Genomic DNA, 27,001 nt, shown 5'->3' with positions numbered 1-27,001 from the left:
AGCTCTGTTTACTTACTCCAAGCACCTGTTCAATTTCTGATAACTGGTGGAGCTCTTGAGGATTGCTGACAACATGAGCAATATTGGCATAGGCTACATTTATCTGACAAATATAAGGCACAGAAAAATCCAGCTGGCCTAAATGACAAAATAACTTAAACTTTGGGCTGTATAAACTGACTGATCATATATTCATTAATAGCAGTATCTTTATTTTGTTACTACTATTGCTTTTTTCTTTTCCAACTCTATCTCACTTATTTCTATTTCCCCACTCTTGTTTTTGTTGTTCCTTTTATTTTTCTCTTTTTCACTTTTTCACTTAAGGTACTGCTTAATTGTCATTTAAAGAAGTATCCAGCTTCCATTGTAGAGAATTTGGGGGGAGGCGCAGGACTGCAGTGATCACCAACTGGAGCAGCAACAACTACCCTTGATTTCTTGCAACCCAAAGAAATGCTTCATAGATTCCTGATGTTCCATGTCATAATTCCTGTTTCTTTATATTTTGTTTTAGTATATACTGCAACCATGAATGAAGAAAATATAGATGGAACAAATGGATGCAGTAAAGTCCGAACAGGTACTCAGAATGAAGCAGCATTACTTGCTTTGATGGAAAAGACTGGTTACAACATGGTTCAAGAAAATGGGCAGAGGAAATTTGGTGGTCCTCCTCCAGGTATGGATTTATTTATATTAAAAAAAAATCAAGGCTTTAGTGTAGTCATTTACATTATTATATAGCTCCACAAGTATCCCAAATAGTAGCTCTATTCTTTGTAACTGCTTTAAGACCTTAGCAGTAGTTTTTAATGTTAGAGAAAAGAGGTAGATTTTATAATGCTATGCATGTTTTATCATTACAGTTTTTAGTTCTGCTCTTGGATTAAGAAGCAGTTGACAAAGAAGTTGGGTTGATTTAGAAAGAAGTCAGGATTGGATCAGTGGGGAAAAGAGTACTATAGATTTTAAAGGGAAGGACTTTTGGGAGAAATTTGAAAGAGCAGTGAGTAGAGGAGTGGTGTATATGCTAGATACAAATCAGATGCAAACAGGTAATTTAATGTTTTGTTTTTCTGTATTGAATATATGCTTCATGAGGGAAGGGGCTTCTGCTTTGTTCATTATTGTATCCCCCAGCACCTAGAAGAGTACATGATACAGAGAAGGCATACAGCACATTTATGCAATGAATGATTGAATAATGAATATACATATCATATTAGAATTAATCTGTATTTATTTATTTTTGTCTTTCAGGTTGGGAAGGTCCACCTCCACCTAGAGGCTGTGAAGTTTTTGTAGGAAAAATACCTCGTGATATGTATGAAGATGAGTTAGTCCCTGTATTTGAGAGAGCTGGGAAAATATATGAATTTCGACTTATGATGGAATTTAGTGGTGAAAATCGAGGTTATGCTTTTGTGATGTACACTACAAAAGAAGAAGCCCAGTTAGCCATCAGAATTCTTAATAATTATGAGATTAGACCAGGGAAGTTTATTGGTGTATGTGTCAGCTTGGATAATTGCAGATTATTTATTGGAGCTATTCCCAAGGAAAAAAAGAAAGAAGAAATTTTGGATGAAATGAAGAAAGTTACAGAAGGAGTTGTAGATGTCATTGTTTATCCAAGTGCAACTGATAAGACTAAAAATCGTGGTTTTGCATTTGTTGAATATGAATCTCACAGAGCTGCTGCTATGGCCCGGAGAAAACTAATTCCAGGTAAGCCTATCCTTTTAAAGGTTATTTTTCCATATTCCCTTTGTTCTAAATATGGAAAAATGACTACCTCATAGATCAGTATTATGAAAATATATAATGCCCTTAAAGAAGAATAGGGATTGAGTAAATAAAGTAAATCAAATGATTCTAAAAGACAAGAAGTTGTTTCTATAAAATGAGTCATTATTTATAATAATTTACTGATTACTAAATAATATACTTATATTGAGTTGTTTCATAAAAATCCAAAAGACATTGCCTAATTCTTCTAATAAAGATATGTCTTTGAAATATATTTATTTGTTTTATTGACTCTTAAAATTAATTTCACCATACATTCTGATTAGGTTTGCCTTAGTAAAATTTCATGTTAGTAGGAAACTCTAATTCTTAACCAAATATATCAATATGTATTTTAGTTTCTGCTTCTTTGGAGAAGTTTTACTAACCTATTTGACTTTTATTTTAATTGTCTTCAGATTAATTTATTCTTTTTTATAGGAACATTCCAACTATGGGGCCATACCATTCAAGTAGATTGGGCTGACCCAGAGAAAGAGGTTGATGAGGAAACCATGCAGAGAGTTAAAGTTCTCTATGTTAGAAATTTAATGATCTCAACTGCAGAGGAAACAATTAAAGCAGAATTCAATAAATTCAAACCTGGTGCAGTCGAAAGAGTAAAGAAACTTAGAGATTATGCTTTTGTTCACTTTTTCAACCGAGAAGATGCAGTGGCTGCTATGTCTGTTATGAATGGAAAGTGCATTGATGGAGCAAGTATTGAGGTAACACTGGCAAAACCAGTAAATAAAGAAAATACCTGGAGACAGCATCTTAACGGTCAGATTAGCCCCAATTCCGAAAACTTGATTGTGTTTGCTAATAAAGAAGAGAACCATCCAAAAACTCTAGGCAAGCCACCAGCTCTTCCAGCTCGTCTCAATGGTCAGCATAGCCCAGGCTCCCCTGAGATCGATAGATGCACTTACCCATTTTTTCCTGGAACAAAGCTTACTCCAATTAGTATGTATTCTTTAAAATCAAATCATTTTAATTCTGCAGTAATGCATTTGGATTATTACTGCAACAAAAATAATTGGGCACCACCAGAATATTACTTATATTCAACAACAAGCCAAGATGGGAAAGTACTCTTGGTATATAAAATTGTTATTCCTGCTATTGCAAATGGATCCCAGAGTTACTTCATGCCAGACAAACTCTGTACTACATTGGAAGATGCAAAGGAACTGGCAGCCCAGTTTACTTTACTTCATTTGGGTAAGTTTAAAATTACTTAATATGAAATATTATTAAGATTTATTTATAAATTCATTTATTTTGAACTCAACATTAGTGGTGAGTATTTAACATAAATTTTACCTCAATTTTATGAACTTGGTAAATTTTATTAAGACTTCTCCTATAGATACTTCTTATATTTAGCTTTTTAAAACATTACTTATTTACTTTAGAGTTCATGATCCTATTTTATTAATTTATTGTTTTGTAATGATTCATCCTCATTTGAAATAATAATTTTTATATAAGATACTGGATTTGTAACTTAAACCAATTTACAAGTGTCCCTGAGTCTTTGGTGAAGTTTACCCAATAATCTTTTAGGGGAATAGAGGCAGGAAGTTGGTAAAAATCAGAGGCATTTCAGATGGGTCATGTGTAGACATAGCCAGCCTTATGCTCACCAATCTGGAAATTTGTCCTACTCATGAAAGACAAAAAGCATCATTAAAAGATATTTATGACCATTCTCTTCTTTAATTTCATGCTTTAAAAAAATGTTTCTCTAAAGCTTTGAGGGATAATTAAAGGCTTTGGGCTCCTTCCTAACTAAATATTTGGTATTGTGAAAGAAGAGAGATAATAGCTATCTGGTATTTTCCTACTTTCTGTTTTTAACTGTTTTGTTAGCTACCCCCTTCCTACCAGTTTGTCTGATTTTTTTAAATGCAGCTATATATTTCAGTTGGTGATGACTTTGTGCCCCAAACAATATTTATTAGAAGAACAGTGAATTCTTGAAAATCAACTATTAAAAGGAAAGGTCACCTACTAAGAATTATAATTGTGTGTTTTTTTATTGTAATTATCAAATGCCTAACTTAAAGTTGATTTGTTAAATGATTGCAGAACCATATTACTGAAGTTTATATTCATTTAACATAGATATTCTCAAATTTGTTAAGGCAGTAAAAAAGGAAAAAACGTTACCAAAAGGGAAAGTAATTTTTCCAGTTGTGTAGACTTGCTTATCTATTATAACCACTCCCATGGTATTATGAATATTTTTAGGAGATCCTGATTTGGAGATCTCATTATAACCTTAAGACTGAAGATAGGTTTCCTTCAAAGAAACTTTTTAGTAGTGTCCTGAGTTATTACTTGGGAAATATTTGGTAATTTAGTATTTAAGTTAATAAATTATTAGGTGTGGTTTCTATTAATGTACATAATAGAAGCCTTCCTTTTTTTGTAATAAAGACAAAGCTAAATATAAAACTAGGTGGGTAGTGAATATTTCAAATTAGGGAAAAGTGGATTAAATGATTCTTTTGGAGTGGAATATAATTATTTGCTGAGCAAGATTTCCCAAGATACTTGTGTCTGATCTAACATGGTAATGTATTTTATTTCTGTCCTCACTCATTTCCCTTACAAATTAAATTTAAAGATTCTTGAAACATAGTTTACTTAGTTTATTTTATGTCAGATTTTCTATTTAGACATGGTTTCCTCATCTGGTTATCCCATAAAGAAGATCAGGTGTTATATGAAACCAGAGGTTTTTCATCAGCTTTCAATATTAATTTTTTTTAAAATTTGAGTATTAGGGTGATAATTAACTTGTTGAAGCTTTTAGGCCCCCTACCCCCGCCCCCCCAAAAAAAAATCCTGTTCAGGTACAGTATACCTGACTTGATTATGTTAATTAGGAATAAAATTATTTTCAATAAATGAAATGCTTAGAGAGTACAGGCAGTTTGCTTTATAGTCATCTATTTTAGAATTTATCAACCTTATATTAAATCTTTTTATAATTAAAAAATTGAACAATTTGTGTTTTATATATTGTCTCAGTTTCTATTCACCATCAGAGAAAAGAGCTAAGATCCAAATATAAGCCAGAAATTTCAGTTCAGTGCTAGGTTTTATCTGTATGCAGTACACAAGGCCTGAGGCCTTGTCTGCAGACAGTTACAAAACCTTATTGTGATTATCTAGAAATATAAGTGAAGGTTGAGTTTAGTGGTGCAACTGAAGAGGAGGAGGAGAGAAAATTCAGGGATGTGGAAGAGTCAGAGATCAGGGGTCTAGGAATTTTGATCAGAAAATGAATGTCAGACTTTCAGATGTAGGAGTTTGTATGTTGCCACAATGCAGGTTAAGGATAGAGTTAATATCATTGTAGTAATGATCTGGTTTGTTTTTTTCCTTTTATTAATGCTGGAGCCTCTGAATTTGAAAATGTTTATATGTTTTTACATGGAGTTTCCTTTAGAAAAAGTTTGTAAGGTTTCTTTGGGTGGTTCAGGGTTGAGATCATGGTGGTAGTGATGTGTTCTTAGAGGGGAAGGGGTGTTGTGTTTGTTATTGATATCCTGCTAAATATTTACATGTTTCAAGCCTTGGATTTTTCTAAGATCTTGAGAAGTTGTTACTGTTATGTTCCCAGAGTCCTTCAAATAGAGTTCATTAAGTATTAATTAATCTTTTGGCTCTATTTTCTTAAAGAATTTGAGTATAATTTTCAAGATAGTGAATTTACTGTTTTAAAATGATTTATTTGGGTGTAGTAATTTTTTTAAAAATTGCTTTAATGCACTTCTATTAATCCTTTCAGTTTCATGCTATTTTGAGTATTATTATCCAGTGTTACCTTGATGATCTTTGTCTATTACATTTAGCTTTTTACTTCAGAGCTCTTTAAGAATATACTTTTAATGTCCACATTGTTTTGGCATTATGCTCATTTTTCAAGTTTGAAATATAAAAGAGAAAAAATTTAGACCTTATTTAGTTACATGCTATCATTGGTATTATGAGGAAAATAGAAGGTTTTTTTAAGGGGTAACAGGTAGCTAAATCTAGAAATCAGAGTTTACTTCTAATGACCATTTAGTGCTGTTACCAGAATCCCAGAAGTACTTGGTGTATATAGTCTCTTAAAATTAATTTTTGAAATCATTTGTTTTTTTTTGTTTCTGTTTAAAGTGAACTCTATTTTAAGCAAAATGCCCCTAAATAGAAAAAAAATTGAAAGCTGGCATTGATGCCAAAATTGAACACTCTCTCTCTCTCTCTTTTTTTTACTTCCAAATTAGAGGGTGTCTTCATTTTATAGTGTCAGAGTATAACCTCCCTGACATCAACCAATAGGATAAGACGTTCCTGGTTATATTTAGGAACTTGTAGTAAGTGGGATACTCAGTGGGTCTAATGAGTGGAATACAGAGTTGAGGCATAGGAGATAGCTATACCAAATATTTGATGTATGGAGACATCTTGGGTCATTCAGTATCATCTTTTAAAATAAGACTTTTCTTCTATTTTATAAGTTTCTATCTTTAATAATAGATCAGACTATCAGTGTGAATAATACTGCTTTTCTTAAAACTTTGCCTCTGTTTTTAATCTGGGCTTTCCAATATTGCCACTGATTTCCCTTGGAGGATTCTTCGCCATGTAGGAGTGGAATAAGTAAAATCAAGGAGGTAAAGAAAAGCCCTGGAGATTTATAGTTTTGAAGAAGAAAATCCTGGAGAACACTGGAATGAAGGAGGTTGCCTCATTGTGTGTTGTTAATTTGCCTTGTTAAAGAATTTATTAACAACTCATTGTAGGCAAGACATTTCTTGTTTCTATGTTTGTAATACTTATGAAGTAGGAATTTTTTTACTTGTGTGACCACCTGATGCTTTAAGACAGGGATGAAGAGCCTCTGTCACAAACCAGCTTGTGCTATTGATTTAATTTCATCTGAGTGTTCTGTTGTTTAGGCCATGACTGATGAAGTTTAATTAAAGAATAAATCATTTTGAATGCTCATGTGTGCCAGGTGTACTTTCTAAGCAATCTGGAGTTAAAGATAAATAAAACAGTGTTTTTGCTCTTAAGGAGTCACAGTTTACTGAAGAAGGCAAGCACAAACTCTAAGCATAGGTTATTTGGGGAGTATAAAGGAAGGGGGCACACCGATCTGAGTTGTAAATGGTGAGGAGTTTATGGCCAGAGAGGGACACCAGACACCACATAAGCAAATACTTAGAAAAACAGCATGGTAGTGCATTAATAGCAAACAGTTCTGAATGATGCTTGCTTTGGTGATTTCAGATTTTAAGAATCGGAAATTGAAAGGAAATGGACTTTAGTTAATTGAAATTTCAACAGTTCTGCTTTTTAAAACTTTGCACCTATTTTTTTTTAGTACAACTATGTTGATAATGCTTTTCCTCTGAGCAAGTAATTTTTTGCTAAATGAGCCTATTCTGATTTGTGTAGACCACTTTATGTGTGAATATTCATCTTTTTAATATCTTTTAACTATTCAATATTCATTTTGTGGCTGGCTTGCATAGTGCTTCTCATATTTGATTTTGTAATGACATACATTATTAGAATCTTTAATTTTTTCTGGACATTGAGTAGTAAAATATTAATATATATATTCTAAGCATGATAACCACTATGTTTTCTATTTCTTTAATATTTAAATTAGATTCTGATTTTTGTTATCACTTATAACTTGGTTGGAGGTTATGAAATAGAAGATAGCAGGATAAATATAATGTAAAAAATAAGGTGCTTTTTTTCTTATGAGCTATCATTTCCAGATTGATGGGCAGAAATACAAAAAAATCAAATTTTGATTTTAAAAATTTGCCAATAAATTGCTTTGAAACAAACAAATGTTCAGTTTTTTTATTTTGTTTTTTTTTTTAATTTAAGAAATAATTTTAGGAGACTCTTAAGCTAGGTACAATAAATGGTACTATATTATAATGAAAAAATTAATTATAAATGATTAGAAGAAAAATGATAGTTTTATAAAGTTATTCTTTCCTTTCCAGTTTTAATTACAGACTTAACTTTTACGATAGTATTTCAAACTGATATATTAAAGAACAAAATTTGCTAAATTTGTTTTAAAATTCATTTAGATAAGTAAGTAGGATCATTTTCAACATTTTCCACTTTTAATTTGTTTTCATATGATCAGGTGGTGAAATGAAAATTCCATTAACTCAACTATGTGTCTTTGACCCTCCATGAGGGCCTAGTATTCATGAAACTATATTTCTATTCCTCTTCAAACATAAATATTTTTTTCTGAAAGACCATCATGTGGTATTCCTTATAATTTTTTAATCTTACTAACACTTGTACTAACAGACCACAGTTATTATGGAGTTGGTACTCTGAGAGAAGCAGCTTATTTAATATAGTAATGAGTAATCAAGTAGATTAAAAGTATAAGAACCTACAGTTTCAGCCACCAACAGACTGTGACTTTGGAATGGCAAATGCATCATTTACACTTTGTGGACCTCAGTGCCTTCACCTCTAAAATATGAGGGTTTTATTTCGTGACCTCTAAGGATTCTCTTATCCCCCCAATTAATGGTATTGTTTAAAATACAGTTAAAAATCTTATGAAGGACCAAAAATACTTGAATTTTTTTGTCTACCAAGATACATACTTGAGTTCAAATAGTTTAAAATTAAGAGCTACTTTTTTGTGAATTAACTCTTTATCAGTTCAATATTCCTTACTTTACAATTCAAAGCTTACATCTGTCTACTTCACAGCAGAATTACAGGATTAAAAATGAAAAATTCAGTCAGTCACCTGTTTTATTTGTGTGAACAAGTAATTGCTTTTTGGTTATTTCCTTATCTGAGTTTGTTAATGATAGTCAAAACCAAGATTTTATAGAACAATTTAACTACTTAAAAGCTTTAAAATTAATTTTCTTTTTATAACAGCGAATCTAGGAAAATTATGTGTGTTAAAACATATTATCTGACCAGTATTTTTCCATAGTTATGTATATCATTAATTGGCCAAAGTGATCATGTGATTTCATTTACTTTTATACATTTGTTTAAACATGCTTGATCCTTTATCCTATAATTTCTCAGTATCTTTAGTTAATAATTTCCTAAAATACTTGTTCTAATTAGTACAGTAGTTTTAACAGTAGCTATCACTTTATTAATTTATACATTTAATAACTGATTTTGTCATTTAATATTTTAGAAAATAATGCTTTGTAAATTTTCCCCTCTTGAATCGATGCCACAGTAAAACTTGCCTCTATGTTCCATTCTTAGATGTCAGTAGCAATTCATAATTTTGCCACTTGGTGTCACCTAAATATATTTTTTAACCTGGCTTTAAAAGGAATTTCAATGTTTTATTGATTTTTCTCTCCTGTGGCCTATTTTTGGGAGTTCAAAATCAGTAAAGTCTGTGTGAGAAGCTGCACGTGGCCTTCAGCCCATTATGCCTTTATTTCTGCTTTCTGTTTAATAGTTAGTAAACAATGATTGCTTATCCTATAGCAATAAAATTTAGTGAATGAACTAGTAAATGGAGACATGAAGTGTTTGGGAAAATTGGTTTTACTGCGATGAATTTTTTCAGGTGGTCATCTGTACTTTTAACCACTTCAAAATTATTTAATGTCAGCTGCTTCTGGACTTTTTGTTTAAGATTAAATATAGAATCTACTCTTTATTAATTAATTTTGGATATATCCTCTGTGCTAGAGTAATTCATCCTCTAAGATCTGGTAGTGCAGTCCTTCTAAGAGTGGTGAACTTCCCTTGGGGTTTTAAAACAAAAGAAAGAAAACAAAAAACTTTAATGTCCCTAACTAATTAGAAGCTTTAAATCTACAGAATATTAATAACTACTTGATTTTCCTTGGTCCTTAAATTTGTAGTATTTGGCTAAAAATATATTAGTTACTTGTGTGCCATTATTTATCTCATGGCAAGTGACATTTGAGCTATAAAAATGGCCTATATGTGGATTTTTTATATACACAGTAGTTCATATTTTATGAAAATGATTTATTTGGCTAGCTATATACCTTCCTGCATTGCTTTGATTCAGTAAATACTATCTGTATAGCACATTGATAAAGATTTATCCCATAATTGTATTTCTAACTTGGGATAAAAAGTATATAGGATCGTAATAATAAGAAACATCAATATGTTGTAAATGTATTGTCTGATATTTTGGTGAATGTACTCTGAAATCTCTTCTTTTTTGTGTATTTAAACAGTATAGCTTGATTTTTATATACAAATTAATTAAGTGTTGACACTTGAATAAATAAGAAATGTAAACTGGGATGTACAAATCCAGCTTCTTTAACAAAGATATCTATGTAGACCTTCATTTCTTCATTTTTCTTTTTTTTTTAATCCTCATTTGAGCATATGTTTTTATTGACTTTAGAGAGAGAGGGAACGAGAGAAAGAAATTGATTGCCTTTCTGTGTGCCCCAACCGGATTGAACCCACAACATTTTGGTGTACAGTGTGATGTCCCAACTGGCTGAGCACCCGACCAGGGTGACCTTCAATTTTTCTTTTGCACATTTTGATTTTCTTTTACTATTTTTCTAAGGATGTTATTACAAGAAATACTTCACCTTTTCTTTCTTTCTCTTTTTGTAACTTTTTTATATAGATGGATTTTTGTAAGACTACAAGCTCATTAACTTAATTATTTTCTTATTACCTTTGTATCAGTAATATATATTCTAGTCTGCTTGTTTACTGGTCATATTTATAGGGTAAATAAATCAATTTACAGCATGTGTATCATATATGTGTTTGGCATTTTTCTTTCACTGCTATATAAATTTTGGTCCAAAGATGACCAAATCTGTAGTCATGGATTTATGAAAGTATTGGATTATTTTGGGCACAGAATTACAAGGTTCCAAGTGAGCCATTATGAATTTTTGGAAAACAGGTTTGAAATTGTATTCTGCACTGTAAAGTTATAATTTTTACTAAAAGCAAAAGATAAATAATTCAAGCAGGGAAATGTTTATTACTTTAAATGAATTTCACCTGTGTATATTGTGTGTCTACATTTATTTCCTTGAGAGCTCACAAAGTGTTGTCTTGAGTGATCAAGAGTCCCTTGAGCGATTCCTTGATATGAACTATAGGTGTGTCATATATAGAAATAATTATGACAGAGCATTGGAAAGTTATTTCTTTTGTCTTACGAATTAGAGGGAAAGAGGAGATACTAAGCAAAAGTAGGATTACTTACCCTGTGAAAGCATTCTCTTAGCTTCTGAGAGACGTTTACAAACATGATGAGGTAGCCATGATTCTTTTTCTTCACTTATGATTTAGTTCATAGTATACTCAAGATTTTTAAGTTCTTGCATTGAAATGAATCTAGGATATCAAAACCAGATTGAATCATTCTACTCTAGAGATTCTCAGATTTTAATAATTTAATGCAACATAGAAAAGTTATGTAACATCTAGACTAAATAATTATATTTGTTCAGAGTATATCTGGAATTTTTTAAATCCTCCCCCAAGGATATGTTTTTATTGATTTTTAGGGAAAGGGAGATGGAGAGAGAGACATCGATGTGAAAGACATTGAAAGGTTGCTGAGGGTCCAGCCTACCACCTAGGTATGTGCCCTGACCAGGAATCAAACCTGCAACCTTTGGGGTACGGACGATGCTGCAACCATCTGAGCCACTGGCCACAGCTATCTGGAATGTTTTGTTTGCTTTGGGCACTAGAGTTTAATTAAACCTTGACAACTATGGAGAACTTGGAAACTCTTGTTAATGAAGTAGGACAGTGAAGTAATACATTACTAATATGTACAAGGGGAATATGATTGCGATCTGCATATGTTGAAGAGTTGGCACACGAAAAAAATACTTTAATATGATGCTCCAGGAGTTGGCATGAAGTCTAATCAAGGAAGGTTTCAGGGAGGTAGATTATGACTTTATATAACTCAGGTCATGTAAGCTTTTAAACTACTAAAAATTTTTTTAGCCCTGGCCGGTTTGGCTCAGTGGTTGGAGCATCGGCCTGCGGTCCTGAGAGACCCAGGTTCGGTTCCCGCTAAGGGCACATACCTCGGTTGCAGTTTGGCCCTGGTCGGTTGTGCGGGTGGCAGCCACTCGATGTGTTCCTTTCACATCGATGTTTCTCTCTCTCTCTCTGTTCCTCTCTCTCCCTCCCACTCTACCTGAACAAAAAATGGAAAAATGTCCTCCGGTGAGGATAAAAAAAAAAAAAAATTTTTTTAAACTTCAATTTTTATGATTTATTTTAAATCTGTTTGTTGTTAAATGCATGGGAGAAGAAAAGATTCTGTACTAGACTCTTACAACTCAGAATTATCTTCCTTACACCTCTTAGATTATATAGTCTTGTTATTTTGAAGTTCACTGAAAAAACTGCTTTTTGAAAACTGATTTCAGGAAGTTTGTTTTTGGCATTCTTATTCTTCTCATAACACTTTTACTTATTATTTATTCCTTCAGTCTTATTTTCAGTTTGTTAGCTAGCAGCTGGCTAATTGTTAATCCTTGTTAATACAGGGTGGGGCAAAAGTAGGTTTATAGTTGTAAATACACAAAACACAGAGTTTATTCTTTTATTATTATTTATAGCTTTTTATATTATTTTCCATACAAACAATTGTAAACCTACTTTTGCCCCACCCTGTATATAAATCAATTCAACAAATACTGAACACTGCTTTGTATACAGTCTGGAGGATCACTGTAGTGAATCAGGCACAGTTGTTGCTTTTGTAGAGTATTCATTCTATTGAGAGAGACAGTTATTCAGTTATAGTTCTGATAAACACACAATAAGTATAGGGTGTTATGAGACTGTATAATTGGATGATCTAATCTAATTTGAGATGAGAGGGCCAGGAACTAGTATATTGCATTTTAGAAAGAATTACAGCAAAAGAAGATTCTGTACTTTAAATTTAGTACAGCCCATAGGCAACACAGAATAAAGAAGATGACATTTGGACTCAGAATTCCTGGATTTACATCCCAACTTCATTGCTTGCTTGGAAAAGTTACTTTAACATCCCTGTACTTCAGTTTCTTCATATGTAAAATGGGAGTGCTAATAGTATTTATTTCATAGAGTAATTTTATATATTTAATGAGTTGAAATTGTATAATAGGCCCACAACAGTGCCTTGTTTATTTTAAAATGTTCCATAAGTATTGAAGAATAGTATTCAGAAAAGAAAGCCAAAACATTGGAATTTCCAATAATTCATAATAAAAAATATTGCTGATAATAATAGTTGAGATTCGTTGGGCACTAATATATGTTAGGTATTGTACTAAATACCTTTATATAACACATTCTGATAGTATCAGAAGTAGATGTAATCTTAATGTCTTTATTTTTTTTTAACAAATAAAGAAATTGAGGCTTTAGTAGATTAATTAGCCAGGAACCCCCGTTAGCTAAGAGGCTGTGCTCTTAACTACTATTCTGTCTAACTTAACACGATTCCAATGAAAAACTGACCTTTGTCTTATGGTAAACATATGATAACACACTGAACTTGTGGGGCAACAATGGCAAGTTACTCTTCTATTTTTGTATATTGAATAAAATTATTTGATTCTAGTTTTGACACTTTTAAATTTTCTACATACAGTCTTATCAACTGCATATAATGAGCCTTTTTCTTCCTTTCTGTTCTTTATACTTTTCTTTTTTCTCTTTATTGCATGTGACTACAACTACTTGTCCAGCATTTGAATACAAATGATGACAGAAGGCATGATCGTAAACTTTCAGTATTTCTCTATTAATGTATGATGTTTGTTGTAGCTTTAATATAGAAATCCTTTATCACATTAAGGATATTCCCTTCTGTTCCTAGTTTGCTAAGAGTTTTTATCAGGAGTGGGTGATGAATTTTATCAAATGGTTTTCTGTATCTATTTAGATAATTATATCATTTTTGTCTGTTATTTTAGTGTGAATTGCACTGATTGCTGTTTGAGTGTCAGTCTTGTATTTCTGAATGAAAACTTAGTTTGGTCATGTTATATGATCTTTTTTTTATATATTGCTAAGTTTGTTTTTTATTTTCTTTAGGATTTTTACATCTGTGTTCAATAGTGAGATTGGTACATACTTTTCCTTATAATAACAGTTGGGCAGTTTTTTTTCTTTTACTGTTGCATGGAAGAGTGTGTAAGATTGGTGGTGTATATTTTTTGACTATGTGGAATATCATTTAAGAAGCCATCTTAATTTAGAGTTTGCAGCCTTTCTTTTATTATAGTATATGCATTTTCAGGCTACAAATTTTCCTCTTCCGTATGGTTATAGTTGCATTACATACATTTTGATGCATTTTATTGTCATCAGTTCAAAATATTTTTTGTTTTGATTTCTTCTGAACATACAGAGATTTCTATAGTTATATTTTTGGTTTTTATTTTACTATGATCAGAAAGTATATTATGTATCATTTTAGTACTTTGCTTTTAGTTTTTTAATGATCAATTAAAATAAATATTCCATGCCTGCTTATATAGAATTTTTCAGTTAATTATAGTGTATTCATTTGCTAGGTTGCTGTGGCAGAGGAACACAATCTGGGTGGTTTAAGCAACAGAAATTTGTTCTCCCACAGTTCTGGGAGGGCTAGAAGTCAGAAATCAACGTGTTGGCATGGCCATATTCTTTCTGCATTTGGTAGGGGAGCATTTCCTTGCCTCTTTTAGCTTCTGATGCCAACAGTACTTAAGTTTGTTGGCTTATAGATGCATTACCAATCTCTGCCTCTGTTGTAACATGCTCATTTTCTCCCTGTATGTTTCTGTGTATTCACATGGCATATGTTTTTCTGCATTTATAAGGATACCAGTCATATTAGATTAAAGGTCCACCCTTCTCCAGTATGACCTAATCTTAACTAATGACATTTGCAATGACCCTATTGAGGTACTAGGGGTTAGGACTTCAACATATCTTTTTGGGCACATAATTCAACTCATAACCTATGTATTTAAGTACAGTGATACCTCGGTTCTCGAACATAATTCGTTCCAGGAGGACGGTCGAGAACCAAATTGTTCGAGAACCGAAGCAATGAAACCCAATAGGAAATAATGGAAACTGGATTAATTCGTTCCAAGCCCCAGAAAATGCCTATTTACTGGCCTAATTTGTATATAATATGTAGAAAAACATTAAGTCTCAACAAGAAATAAAAGTGTACAGTATGTCTAAGGGTTAAATTCAAGCGTGACTCTCTCCACAAAGCGTGACTCTCTCTCTGCACTCACACTGATGACGCAGCAAGGCGCGCTGGGCCGAATGAACGCCATTCGGCTCAACTCGGCTCATCTCGGAAGTTCGAGTTCCAAATATTTGTTCGGATTCCGAGACAAAAGTTTCTCGAATCTCCTGGTGGAATACCGATTTGGTCGAGAACCGAGGCGTTCGAGAACCGAGGTATCACTGTATATGTATTCATACATATATCTCAGGTCAAGTTTTTTAGTAATTTAAATTTCTTTATCTTTCATTATTTTTGGTCTGTTATTACTTATTGAGGTGATTACGAAAATCAGCCACTTTGATTATAGATTTATATTTTTCTCTTGTGGTTTATCAATTTTTGCTTTATATATTTTGAGGTTGTGTATTAGGTGCATAGATATTAGAATCGTTATATATGATGAAGTGTACCTTTTATCATACTGTGTCATTCTCTATCATGCATTCCTACCTTAAAGTATACTTCCTCTGATGTTAACATATATAAGCTTTCTTTTGGTTAGAGCTTGCATGTTACACATTTTTCCATTTTTTAACTTTACTTTTCCTGTATCTTAGCCTTAAGATGAGCCCAATATATAGTTAGTTTTTGTTGTTGCTGCTGTTTATTTTTGTTGAAAGTATTCTTTGAGTGTTTGGTCAGCTTGCATTTAGTATACTTACTGATAAGATTGGAATTAAGTCTCTTAGCTTGCCATTTGGTATACTACTTCTTTGCCCTTTTCTCTAGTAGCTGTGTTAGTCATACAGTCTTTACTATTTTTTTTTTAGTGATTACACTGTAGACTCCAATATACGTTCTTGACTTATTGAAGCTCAGTATTAATTAGTGCTTGTATCACATTCCAGACAATGCAAGGACCTGAGTACACTCTAACTTCTCTTATTTATTCTTCTAATTTACAGTGTCTTGGTATTTCTATATGTTTTAAACCAATCTCTTTTAATCCCACATATCTAATCATAATAGTTTTTAATATATATCTGTATTAATGTACCATTTACATATTTATAATTTCCTTTGCTTTTTGTTCCTCCTACACTTCCAAGCTTTCACTACGATTGTTTCTTTATTCTACCCAAAGAACATTGATTTATATTTTCCTTTGGATATGTTTGTGACAAATTACCTCAGTTTAAAACCCTTTGAGATTATAATTTCATTTACTATCTTCTGGCCTCCATTGTTTCTTGTGAGTGGTCAGCTGTAATTTACTTATTGCTCCTTTGAACATAAACTCTTTTTTTTTTTACCCTCTGCTACTTTAATACTTTCATTTTATCTGTGATTTTCAGAAGTGTTACTATGATGGACTTATGTGCATTTTCTTTTTATCTTTTTTTTTTTTTTTTTTAATTTTATTCCTCACCTGAGGATACTTTTCTATTTATCATCAGATAGAGTGGGAAGGAGAGAGAGACAGAGAGAAACATCGATGTGATAGAGCCACATCGAGTGGTTTTCTCCCGCATGACCCTGCATGACCCAACCAGGGCTGGGGATGAACCACAACCAAGGCACGTGCCCTTGGCCAGAATCGAACCAGTGACTCATTGGTCTGTGGGCCGACACTCTAACCACTGAGTAAAACCAGCCAGGGCTTACTTTTTATCTTAATTGGGACTTTTCACTGCTTTTATTATCTGTGGATCAATGTTTTTCACCTGTTTTAGAAAGTTCTAAGTTAATTCTGTTTTCAAATATTGCTTTTATTCAATTGTCTCTCTTCTTTATACGTGGTACTCCAATTACTTGTATGATCTTATATATTATATTTCTTCTGTACTTTTTGTTTGCATATTTTTTTCAGACCTTTTTTTGGTTCATGAATTCTTTTTGCATCTGTGTGTCTAACATACTGATAAAACTATTCATTTGGATTTATTTCATTTGGCTTTTTAAAAATGATTTTCATTGTTTCTTCAAAACTTAAATTTGAACTTATTAAAATATAAAGTTCTGAAAACTTTAATGTTTTTATACTGTTACTGTTCACTGTTGTTTTATCTCTTTATGTGACTGGTTATTTTTTATTGAATGACAGATGCTGTATATGAAGAGAATGCAAAGATAATTTGAAAGATAGCATGCTTACTTTTATTCAGAGAGGATTTATTTTTGCTTCAGAGAGATGGCCCAAGTGACTGGAAATCCCTGATTGCCCTAATTCAGGCAGGAATCGTTAAGATTTGAAGTTGAATTTATTCTTCGTTAATGTTGGTCTAGTTCAGTTTTACTCAGAGTTCCAAGCAGGCCTCATTAGTAGCTTCTCATCTTCAATTTTTGCCCTCCTGTCCTCAGAATTTTTTTTTATCTCTTGTCATCTTTTTTTGCCTCTAAAATCCCTCTTCAGAATTTGTCAGTTCTTTTAGGGGAAATGCTCCTCCAAAAATGTGCGCACTTCTCTGAGTTTCCTTCTTTGTCTGGGGTCTCAAACCCATAATTCTTCACTGCCTTGGTCATTCTCAGTGCTTTTAGATAGATATTTTTGCTTTTATAATAACATTTTCAAGTTCTCACTGGGAGGGTTAATTAGTTACCTATTTGATCATGTAAAAATCAGAAAATACTGTGACTATTTTTTTCTATTGAATTATAATTTTAAGATGGCTATTAAAATCTATAGTTTTATATGGATTATAAAACACTTCTTCATTTGTTCACACTTTTATGTGCAGTTTTCTAGAATAGAGTTGGTGGATATACATTTCTACTAGAAAATTTTAAGGCATGTAAAGAGATGAATTACTGAAATGGATGACTGTCCAGAGCTGTACTATATATGGTTAAATTAGGCTTCAAGTAGATAAGGTTGAGCTATCAATAAGCTAAATGTTTTTTAAGCTTAGGGTTATTTTGGCCATCTATCTCTTTTTTAAAACCAAAGTAAAAGATACTGGTATTTATCAAATTCACTTAGGTTGCAATCACTTATCAGAAACTGGGTAATGTTATTTGCTTTTAAAATCCTCTTTATTGTATTAGTAGAGTGGTCCATAAAAAACAGCTAAGAAGGACTTAATTTGTATAGAAAGATGTGGTTCTTTTCTTATAATGTATTAACTCATAATTTTCATTCAAATAGCAAAATATTATTGTCTTTGTTCATCTTCGCAGAACTTCAGAAATGAAAACAATTTGTCACTTGTTTCCTTTTCTCTAAATTTATTTTCCTAATTACTGATCAAAAGATTTTTAACTAAATTTACCAAGGATTCCATGCACTCCCAAGATAGGGATAACATCGATCTAAAGACTCAATTCTCTTCTGTCTTCACTGCTTACAGACAGGGAACACAATCTCTTCAGCCTGGACCTATGTAGAAGAATTTGGAGAAAATAAACAGGTAAGAGAAAGTTCTCTTAGGAATATTAAGTGATATATTTAGATTTAAGAAAGTCAGTTATATATTATTATTCTTACAGTTATAAAGAGAAATAATTTAAAATTTTCGGTAAAACCTTGCAAAATATTTTTATTATTATAGTTTTATTAATTATAGACTTGTTAAGCAAAGTTTTAAAAGGTTAAACTGCTTTCCATATTTCAGGTCTTCTTAAAACTTTTAACATGCTAGTGTGTACATTGTAAACCACCAAGATAGTAAACTTTATTTTAAGGTCAATGTAGTGGTTATGTTATATATATATAGATCATCTAGCATTTCTCAAATGTATCCGAAAGTGGAACTCAAATTTATTTTCAAATTTATTAATCTAAAATTATTTTTTATAGAATTTAGAATAAAGACTGTATTTGTGAGGTTCATTGTATAGTTTTTCAACATGGTACTGAGAAAGATAAGTTTTATTAGGAAATTAAAGGTAGTTTACTGTTTGAGTAAAGATTATTACTATCTAAACTCCTTTTTACATGTAGAGGCAAAAAGAATGTTGTTGTGCAAACCATATACTAGTTCTGTGTTCTTGAATAAGTTACTTTACCTTTCAGTGCCTCAATTAACTTGCTGTTAAAGAGGAAAATAATAGTACTTGCAAGAATTAAATCGTGCTGATTGTGTATAGTTATTTTTAGCATTTTGTAAGTGCTCAGTAAATATTATCTTTTAAATTCATACTGCAGCTACAAAGAAATGTATTTGTTATGCTGGAGATATAACTATTTTTATAGATCTTAATATTAGCATAAAATTTAAATATGTGATGGTATTCTCAGAGCTACCTTTACCTACAAGTTTTTATATTTGAAAATTTTAATTATGAGGACTTATTTTATTGATAGAAATAAAACTTGAAAAGAGTTACCTTTTTTAAAGGCTTTTATCTTTTATTCATTTTTGCCCAGATAGTATTTCTAGTGAGCTACAATTTTTGAGTTATTCTGAAGCCTAGATTACAGCTCAGTTCATAACATTCTCTCTTACCGGCTGCTGTTCTATTACTCTCTTTCCCAGTGGTGTAGAAACCCCCATTAAGACAAATTTGGCATAAGTAATCTCAATACAAAGTAGCAAACTGGGAGCTCTAGACATGGTTTGTTTGGTCTCTTCAGATTTTTGGAAGGAAAGCAACTAGGCTTAATTTCAGTACAAATAGCTAGAAACCTAATGCTTTCCATTTGCTTCTTTTTTAGTTCTTGTTTGTTTGTTTGTAACATCTTGACCTTTGAAGGCATTTGAGTTTGTGATCGCTGTTTAACATTTTCAATAATTTTTCTGCTTTGTTTTTAAAGTTTTCATGTTGCATATTATTCCTATTAAAATAATTTTCCAGCCTGGCCAGTGTGGCTTGGTGGTTGAGTGTCGACCCATGCACCAAGAGGTCACCAGTTCGATTCCCAGTCAGGGCACATGCCCAGGTTGTGGGCCAGTCGATGTTCTCTCTCATTGATGTTTCTGTCTCTCTCTCCCTCTTCCTTCCTCTCTCTCTAAATATCAATAAAGAAAAAAAATAATTTTCCAATCTGATTTATAAAGTTCTTCAGTGAATAACAGATTTTAAGGTCAAATAAGTTTGGGAAAAATTGTACTGTATACTCCACTTGGGAAATCATAATGTATATTAGCATATTGAATAATTATAGTAACAACCCTGTTTAACTCATTTTTCCTAAATATTTCCCAAGATTTTTTTTTTTTTTTTTGCCTAAAGGATTCTTGTTTTGAGGTAGTACTTCAGTTGTATGGGATGTGGTTTGGGAAACACTGAAACTAACTCAGAGAAATACTTGAATTTGTTTATCACTTTACTGAGGTTTAATTGAGATACAATATACTGCACATATTTAAAGTCTACACTTGCCCTGGCCAGTGTGGCTCAATTGGTTGAACATCGTCCTATGCACCTAAAGGTGGCTGATTCAGTTCCTGGTTAGGGCACATGCCCAGGTTGAAGGCTCCATCCCCTGTAAGGGGCGTGCAGGAGGCAGCTGATCAATGTTTCACTCTCATATCAATCAATGTTTCTCTCTCTCCCTCTCCCTTTTTATCTCTCTAAAAATCAATAAAAAAATCTTTAAATAAGTAAGTAAATAAAAATAAAGTCAACACTTTGGTCAGTTTTGATTTATATATTCATCAGTTAAATGACACCAAAATTAAAAAACAACAAATATTTCCATCACCCCTAATGTAATACATTTCTCTTACTCTCTTTTCCAGGCAACCACTGATCTGATTGCTGTCACCATAGCTTAGTTTGCATTTTCTAGAATTTCAAACCCTTGTTTTTAAAGATTTAAATTATAATCTTCCAATAATTTAAAATGAAACAACTGTAATTTCTTTAAAATAAAAGTACAGATATCTGACAGATTTGATGTTTATGATTATTGTTATATAGTCAAAATTTCACAGTAAAAATGGAAAACCCAAATCACTCTTTCAAAATTATATGGGATGATATATTGTAAATTTAAAAAGTTATTTAAAATGGAGAGCAGATGATTTTTTCCTGAATTTTAATCTGAAAAATATCATTACTCTAGTAAAAATTGAGAATTAACCAACTAGAACTTTATAGGGAAGCAGTTAGAGACAATAACTTTATTATCTAGCCATCCATTACTAAGATTAGCTTACTCAAAATCAAAGCCTCTTATAAATCATCTTAAAACAGAAGATTGACCTAAGCTAGTCTGTGGGCCTAGTCTTAGAATAATAATAATAAAAAAAAACCCAGCCCTGGCCGGTTTGGTTCAGCGGTTAGAGCGTCGGCCTGCGGTCCTGAGAGACCCGGGTTCGGTTTCTGCTAAGGGCACGTACCTCGGTTGCAGTTTGTCCCCGGCCCTGGTCGGTTGTGCGGGTGGCAGCTACTCGATGTGTTCCTTTCACATCGATGTTTCTCTCTCTCTCTCTGTTCCTCTCTCTCCCTCCCACTCTACCTGAACAAAAAGTGGAAAAATGTCCTCGGGTGAGGATTAAAAAAAAAAAAAAAACCCAGCCTTGGCAGGTTTGGCTCAGCAGTTAGAGAGTCAGCCTGCAGACTAAGGAGTTGTGGGTTCGATTCTGGTCAAGGGCATGGACCTCGGTTGGAGTTTAGCCCTGGCCGGGTTGAGCAGAAGGCAACCAGGTGATGTGGCTCTATCACATGTATGTTTCTCTCTCTCTCTCCTTCCTTCCCACTCTATGTGATGATAAAATAGAAAAATATCCTCGGGTAAGGAATAAAAAAAACATTGGCCTCTTCATATCTACTTCTTGCCCTCTGCAGTCAGTTGCCTGATAGGAAAAAATAAGTAGAGCATAAAAATACCTTTTTAAATTTTGTTAAAATAATAGTTGTATAATAAGGAAAGTAAATGATATAAAAACCACTGCATTTGATAATACTAATGTATTCAGCCAAAAGTATCACTAAAAATTTCTAGTTAATGATTTTTAAATATTTCATAGATTTTAAGTTGCTTAATAACTAGCAATTCTGAAAAATCTTCCTACAGAAAGCTTTTGATTTTCTGTACTAGGATGGAAAGTATAAATAATAAATGTTATTTATATTTTAATATAAATGAATATTTTAAAACTCTTATGTTTGAACCCAGCTGCTTTTTATGTTCTGGGTACGTACAGCGCTATTTAAAAAGAGTTTGTTTTGTAGATGAAATTCAATGTTCACTGAAGGAAAGTTACTGAATTATTTCTCATGGCTATTTTCGTGTTACCAATTAAAATAATAAAATGGTAAAGACTTTTTTCCAAAAATTTTAATATCCCATAAAAATCTAAATATGTATTAAAGGTATAGGGAATACATTGATTGCATAGATCAAAATATCAGCTGCTTTACTCTCGTAGATTGGTTTGGGAGTATAAAATGATGTAAGCTGCCTTGAAAAATAGGTAGGTAGTACCTCAAAAAACTAAGTAGTGTTACCATATGTATCTGCAATTCCATTCCTAGGTATTTACTCAAGAGAATTGAAAATATGTCCATGCAAAATTTTGTACAAATTATTAGCAGCATTATTTATAATAGCTAAAAGGTAGAAACAACCTAAATGACCATTGACTGATGAATGGATATACAAAATGTAGTATATACATACAATGAATATAAAAAGGAAAGATGTTCTGGTACATACTACGTCATGGATAAACCTTTAAAACTTTATTCTAAGAAGCCAGTTTAAAAAGATGACATAAATTGTATGATTCAGTTATTATGAAAATCCAGAATAGGCAAATCTATAGAAATGAAAATTAATGGTTTCTGGGGCTGGGGGAGAGGAAATAAGGAGTGACTGCTACTAAATACTGAGTTTTTGCTTAGTGGTGTTGGTTGCACAACTTTATGAAGTACTTAATAAGTTTTATAAATGTTTGAAGCCTTTTGTTTTCTAATCTTTGTAGTATTTGGGGAAGATTTTCTTCTCTTAATTTATCCTGTATGAATAGAGTCATCAGTGCCAGTTGCTAATTTTGTGTTTTGATTTATTCTCTTTAAAAATGTGGCACTATGACTGGCCAGTGTGGCTCAGTGGATTGTTGTCCGATGGACTGAGAGGTCCTGCTTCGACTCCCAGTCAGGGCACATGCCCAGATTGTGGGCTTGATCCCCAGTGAGGGGCATGCAGGAGGCAGCTGATCCAATGTATCTCTCACGTTGATGTTTCTATCTCTTTCTCCCTCCCTCTCTCTCTAAAAAAATCAATAAAAACATAAAAAAAAATGTCAGAATACAACAGTTGAGTATAGTATTTTTTTTTTAATTAAAGGCTTTTACAGTATGGTACTATCAGGAACACATTTTCAGACCTGAGCACTATGCCATTAGCCAGCTTTCTGGCTATCTTTGTGAAATATTCCTCTGAAGATAGCTCTTCTATCCACATTTCATGAGTAGGCTGCATTAGCTTTTGAATAGATATAAACCCAAAGTGAAAATGATTTCTTTGCAAAACATTTCCCCTCCTACAGAATTGTAACTAAAGCTTCTTTTAAGTCTTGTCTATAGAAATTTGAAAGAGCTAGTCGTGTCATAGACACATGGCTTGAACGGAATTGACTTTATTGGTGTAATCATCTTTAGGAGGAAACAACCAGAACTTTTTATAAAGCAATTAATTATTTGAATTATAGGAGCACTAACTTTCTGTTTATACTTCATACCATAACCCTTTAGGCAAAGTGGATCGCTTAAGAAAAGAATTCTCTGATACTTGGTGTTATCCTACTTTGATATCAAAATAACTCCTTATTCAGTTTTAAAATGCTGAAAATATTTTGAACTAGATGCTTTTAATGTATTTATGTCTTATTGGAATAAACTGCTTTTATTAATCTTATGGTACCATTAATAAAAATAAAAAGATTGTAAAATTATTCTAATTAGAGTTTTACAATGCTGGAAATTAAACCCATGTTTAATTAATTTTTATTTTTTCTATTTTTTTTCTTAACTAGGTCCTTTGTGATGTTGCTTGAGCTTATTCTTCTGCAGTTGATCTCATTCCTGTTGGCTAAATATTAAGTCCCATGACAACATTAAGTTAATGCTCATTTGTTTTAGGCCTCATTTATAGTTCCAGGAAAATACAGAAACAAACCTTACCTGTACATTAGATGACCTAATTCCTTTTTGTTCATTCTTAGAAACACCATAACTTCTATAAACAATCATTTTATAGTTATTGTCACACCCATGGCTTATTCTATACTAAAGAACATAGTTGAGTTTTTGGAAAGTATGAGATTTAAAAATTTGGTCTTGAATATTCACATACATCTATAAATATTACAGTTAATGAAGCAGGAAATTATTGCTACATAAGATGAATATTTGTTTTGAAAGAGTAATATTTCAAGTATAATTTTTTTTTAAAATTTGGTTAAATTTTTGGATTTTTCTATACTATAAGTAGATAATGGTTTCTTGAAGTTTATTTTATAAAGATGATTTGTTTTACTGTTTTATGGTACCAGTAGGATGCTAATATAAAATTGATGTGTTGAGTTATATAAATGTTTGTATTAGTATTTAAATAATGAAATATTGGACAGTTAGGTTTTGTAGTCCAGGGGTGAATGTTTCTGCTGGTTTGATACCTAATACAGTTTTCCAAAAAGAAGCAAATATGAATTTGCTGTGTTTTATCTTTTCTTCATGAACTACCCCTTAGTGTCAGAACCAAATTTAAAAGGAGCTTCATTGTGGAGCAAGAGAAATCAAAGCTTTTTTTGTGATAAATAAAAAAGACACAAAACAAGTAATATAGATAGCTAAGAAATAGCTATCCAAGAATGCATTTTAGTAAGATCTCTGAAGCATTGTCAATGAAAGAAATGTAATACTGACTGAAAAAACTGTCAGGATTTGCCATGCAGTGAATACTCACACAATCTTTACCAGTAATATAGTATTATCAGGATTTTGAGTGTTAGAACATTATGTTAAACTGTGATTATAGTTTTAATGCTTTGTCTATTTGAATTAAATTTGCATCCATAAAGATATGGAGCATAATTGTTCATGTATTTATTTACAGACTACAATTTCCGTCGCAGCTCAATAAATAGTCTTTCCCCTGTTAATGCTACCCTCACTTCTGGGACTCCCAGCGTGCTTCCTTATACTTCAAGGCCTTATTCTTATCCAAGCTATCCCTTGTCACCAACAATATCACTTGCTAGTGGCAGCCATGTTGGACAGCGACTGTATATCTCCAATCAGGCCTCATTCTTCTGAAGAAAATACTGTAAACATGAATATTAAAGTTTCTTTGTAAAGCATGCTAATTAAAACAGTGTTTTATTTTAGAATTGGGTTTGCACATTTGGTTTTAAAATGATAAATCTGTATTTATTTCAGCAAGCATCAACCATAATTCAGAATAATCCACAGTGGTAGAACTTGTAAAAATAAGTTTAAAAAATTACTCAGTGGTTTCTCTTGATAAAGGTATAACAAACTACTATTCTTTTTAAACTTTTGGTATATGAAACACTTCTAATTCCTGAGTGAGCAATAGAACCCAGTAGTATATGTTAAATTTTTGCGTAATTTTGCTACATAGCATTTCACAATATTAAAGCACTTGCAGACAATGGTTACACTGGATTCAATTACCAAGGATCACTATCTGTATTAGAGATTAGGGCAGTTATATAACCAGAAGCATCTAACTATTATGTAGAAAGAAATGAAGGGCAAAAAGATAAAGATGCAGATGTTACTCAGCACTAAAGAAAAAAGCAGTGTACCATTGTGGTCCTTGAAAATATAAGTATTTTAGTTAATTATTTGTTTTTGAAATAAATTATACTTTTGCTGTTAATGTATTGAAGGTTTTTATAGTTATGCTTCATTTATGTTTTTGATAGTCACTGTATAGTTGTTTGAGTAATGTGTTACTATTTTTAATGTTGAAATCATGTGTTGTTTAATTTTTGTACTTCAAAATCTTTGACATTAAATATGTGATGTTTCTAATATGCATGTGTTTTATTTTTTATTCACAAAAAATTTAGCCTTCACAATCAGCTGACTTTTTCTTGAGAACAGTTTCCCTTAGTGGGTATATAGCCACAGGCTCTGTGTCTTCAACAGACTAAAAGAAAGGATAATGCAGAAAATAGTTTTATGAAACATAGTAAAAAAAAAAAAAAAACTCTTCTTCAGAGGTCAGTGGAAATATTTTGTTGAACCCAATGAAGTTCCCCTTTTTACTTATGAGTAATTAATTCTGGTCTTTTGGTGTTGTTTAATATCTTAGTAGTGTATATATGTAATGAATTTCTATTGATAGTTTGAATAATCAATAGATATAAAAATCCACTGGTACTGGTATTAACTTTGTTGATCAACTAATTGTGTAGCTGTATGACATAGGATTTGCATTTTTATTTTTTTTTAAATTTTTTTGTTTTTTAGAGAGAGAGGGAGAGAGAGAAACATCGATGTCTAGGAGGGGAAAGGAGAAACATCTGTAACAAAAATAAATTAATAAAAATTGGAGGGAAAAAAAAACTATGTGAGAGAAACATAGATCAGCTACGCGACACCCCCCTACTGGGCATTGAGCCCACACCCTGGGCATGTGTCCTGACTGGGATCAAACCGAGACCTTTCAATCCACGGGACGATGCCCAATCCACTGAGCCACACTGGCCGGGCCAAATACTTAAATCTTTTGACCCAGAATTTCTAGTTCTGGGATATATTTGCATGTATATATATGAAATTATATATATAAAACATGTTTGTAACCCAGATACCTATTATTCAGGGACCTTGTAACAACTCAGAGAATATCTTCCCGAAGCTTCTTGAAGTATCTGTCTGATGATGAGCTTTTACCCCTGATGTTATCAGGGAAACTAGCAAAAGCAATGATGTTAAGCCTTTTATCTGTTTAATAGTAGACCTAAGGCTAAAAGGTGAGGCTAAGGGTGGTAATATAATATATAAATGTTATATATTGCCACAAAATAGAAAAAA

General features: G+C 32.1%; 1 protein-coding gene across 2 annotated transcripts; it reads left to right on the top strand.

Annotated features, from left to right (window-relative positions):
• Positions 1 to 519: 519 nt before the first annotated feature.
• On the top strand, positions 520 to 25,992 carry RBM46 (RNA binding motif protein 46). Of its 2 annotated transcripts, none has more exons than XM_036241478.1 (4): positions 520 to 682; positions 1,264 to 1,731; positions 2,233 to 3,015; positions 25,050 to 25,992. In XM_036241478.1, exons 1-4 carry the CDS (start codon positions 532 to 534, stop codon positions 25,247 to 25,249), a joined length of 1,602 nt encoding a protein of 533 aa, XP_036097371.1. In that variant the 5' UTR covers positions 520 to 531; the 3' UTR covers positions 25,250 to 25,992. The 2 variants fall into 2 exon arrangements, with proteins under 2 accessions (XP_036097371.1, XP_036097370.1); XM_036241477.1 differs by lacking the exon at positions 25,050 to 25,992 and adding an exon at positions 18,391 to 18,446 and having other exon boundaries at positions 532 to 682.
• Positions 25,993 to 27,001: the final 1,009 nt, after the last annotated feature.

The sequence above is a fragment of the Molossus molossus genome, unplaced genomic scaffold (genome assembly GCF_014108415.1).
Source record: "Molossus molossus isolate mMolMol1 unplaced genomic scaffold, mMolMol1.p scaffold_m16_p_4, whole genome shotgun sequence".
Lineage (NCBI taxonomy): Eukaryota > Metazoa > Chordata > Mammalia > Chiroptera > Molossidae > Molossus > Molossus molossus.
The sequence above is the reverse complement of the archived record's forward strand: the minus strand, read 5'-3'. Positions and strand labels throughout refer to the sequence as shown.

Coding starts and splice junctions, on each gene's coding strand:
- RBM46 (XM_036241478.1), top strand. CDS start 532: ATGAATGAAGAAAATATAGATGGAACAAATGGATGCAGTAAAGTCCGA. Junction 1,732..2,232: donor CCGGAGAAAACTAATTCCAG/GTAAGCCTATCC, acceptor TCTTTTTTATAG/GAACATTCCAACTATGGGGC. Junction 3,016..25,049: donor GTTTACTTTACTTCATTTGG/GTAAGTTTAAAA, acceptor ATTTATTTACAG/ACTACAATTTCCGTCGCAGC.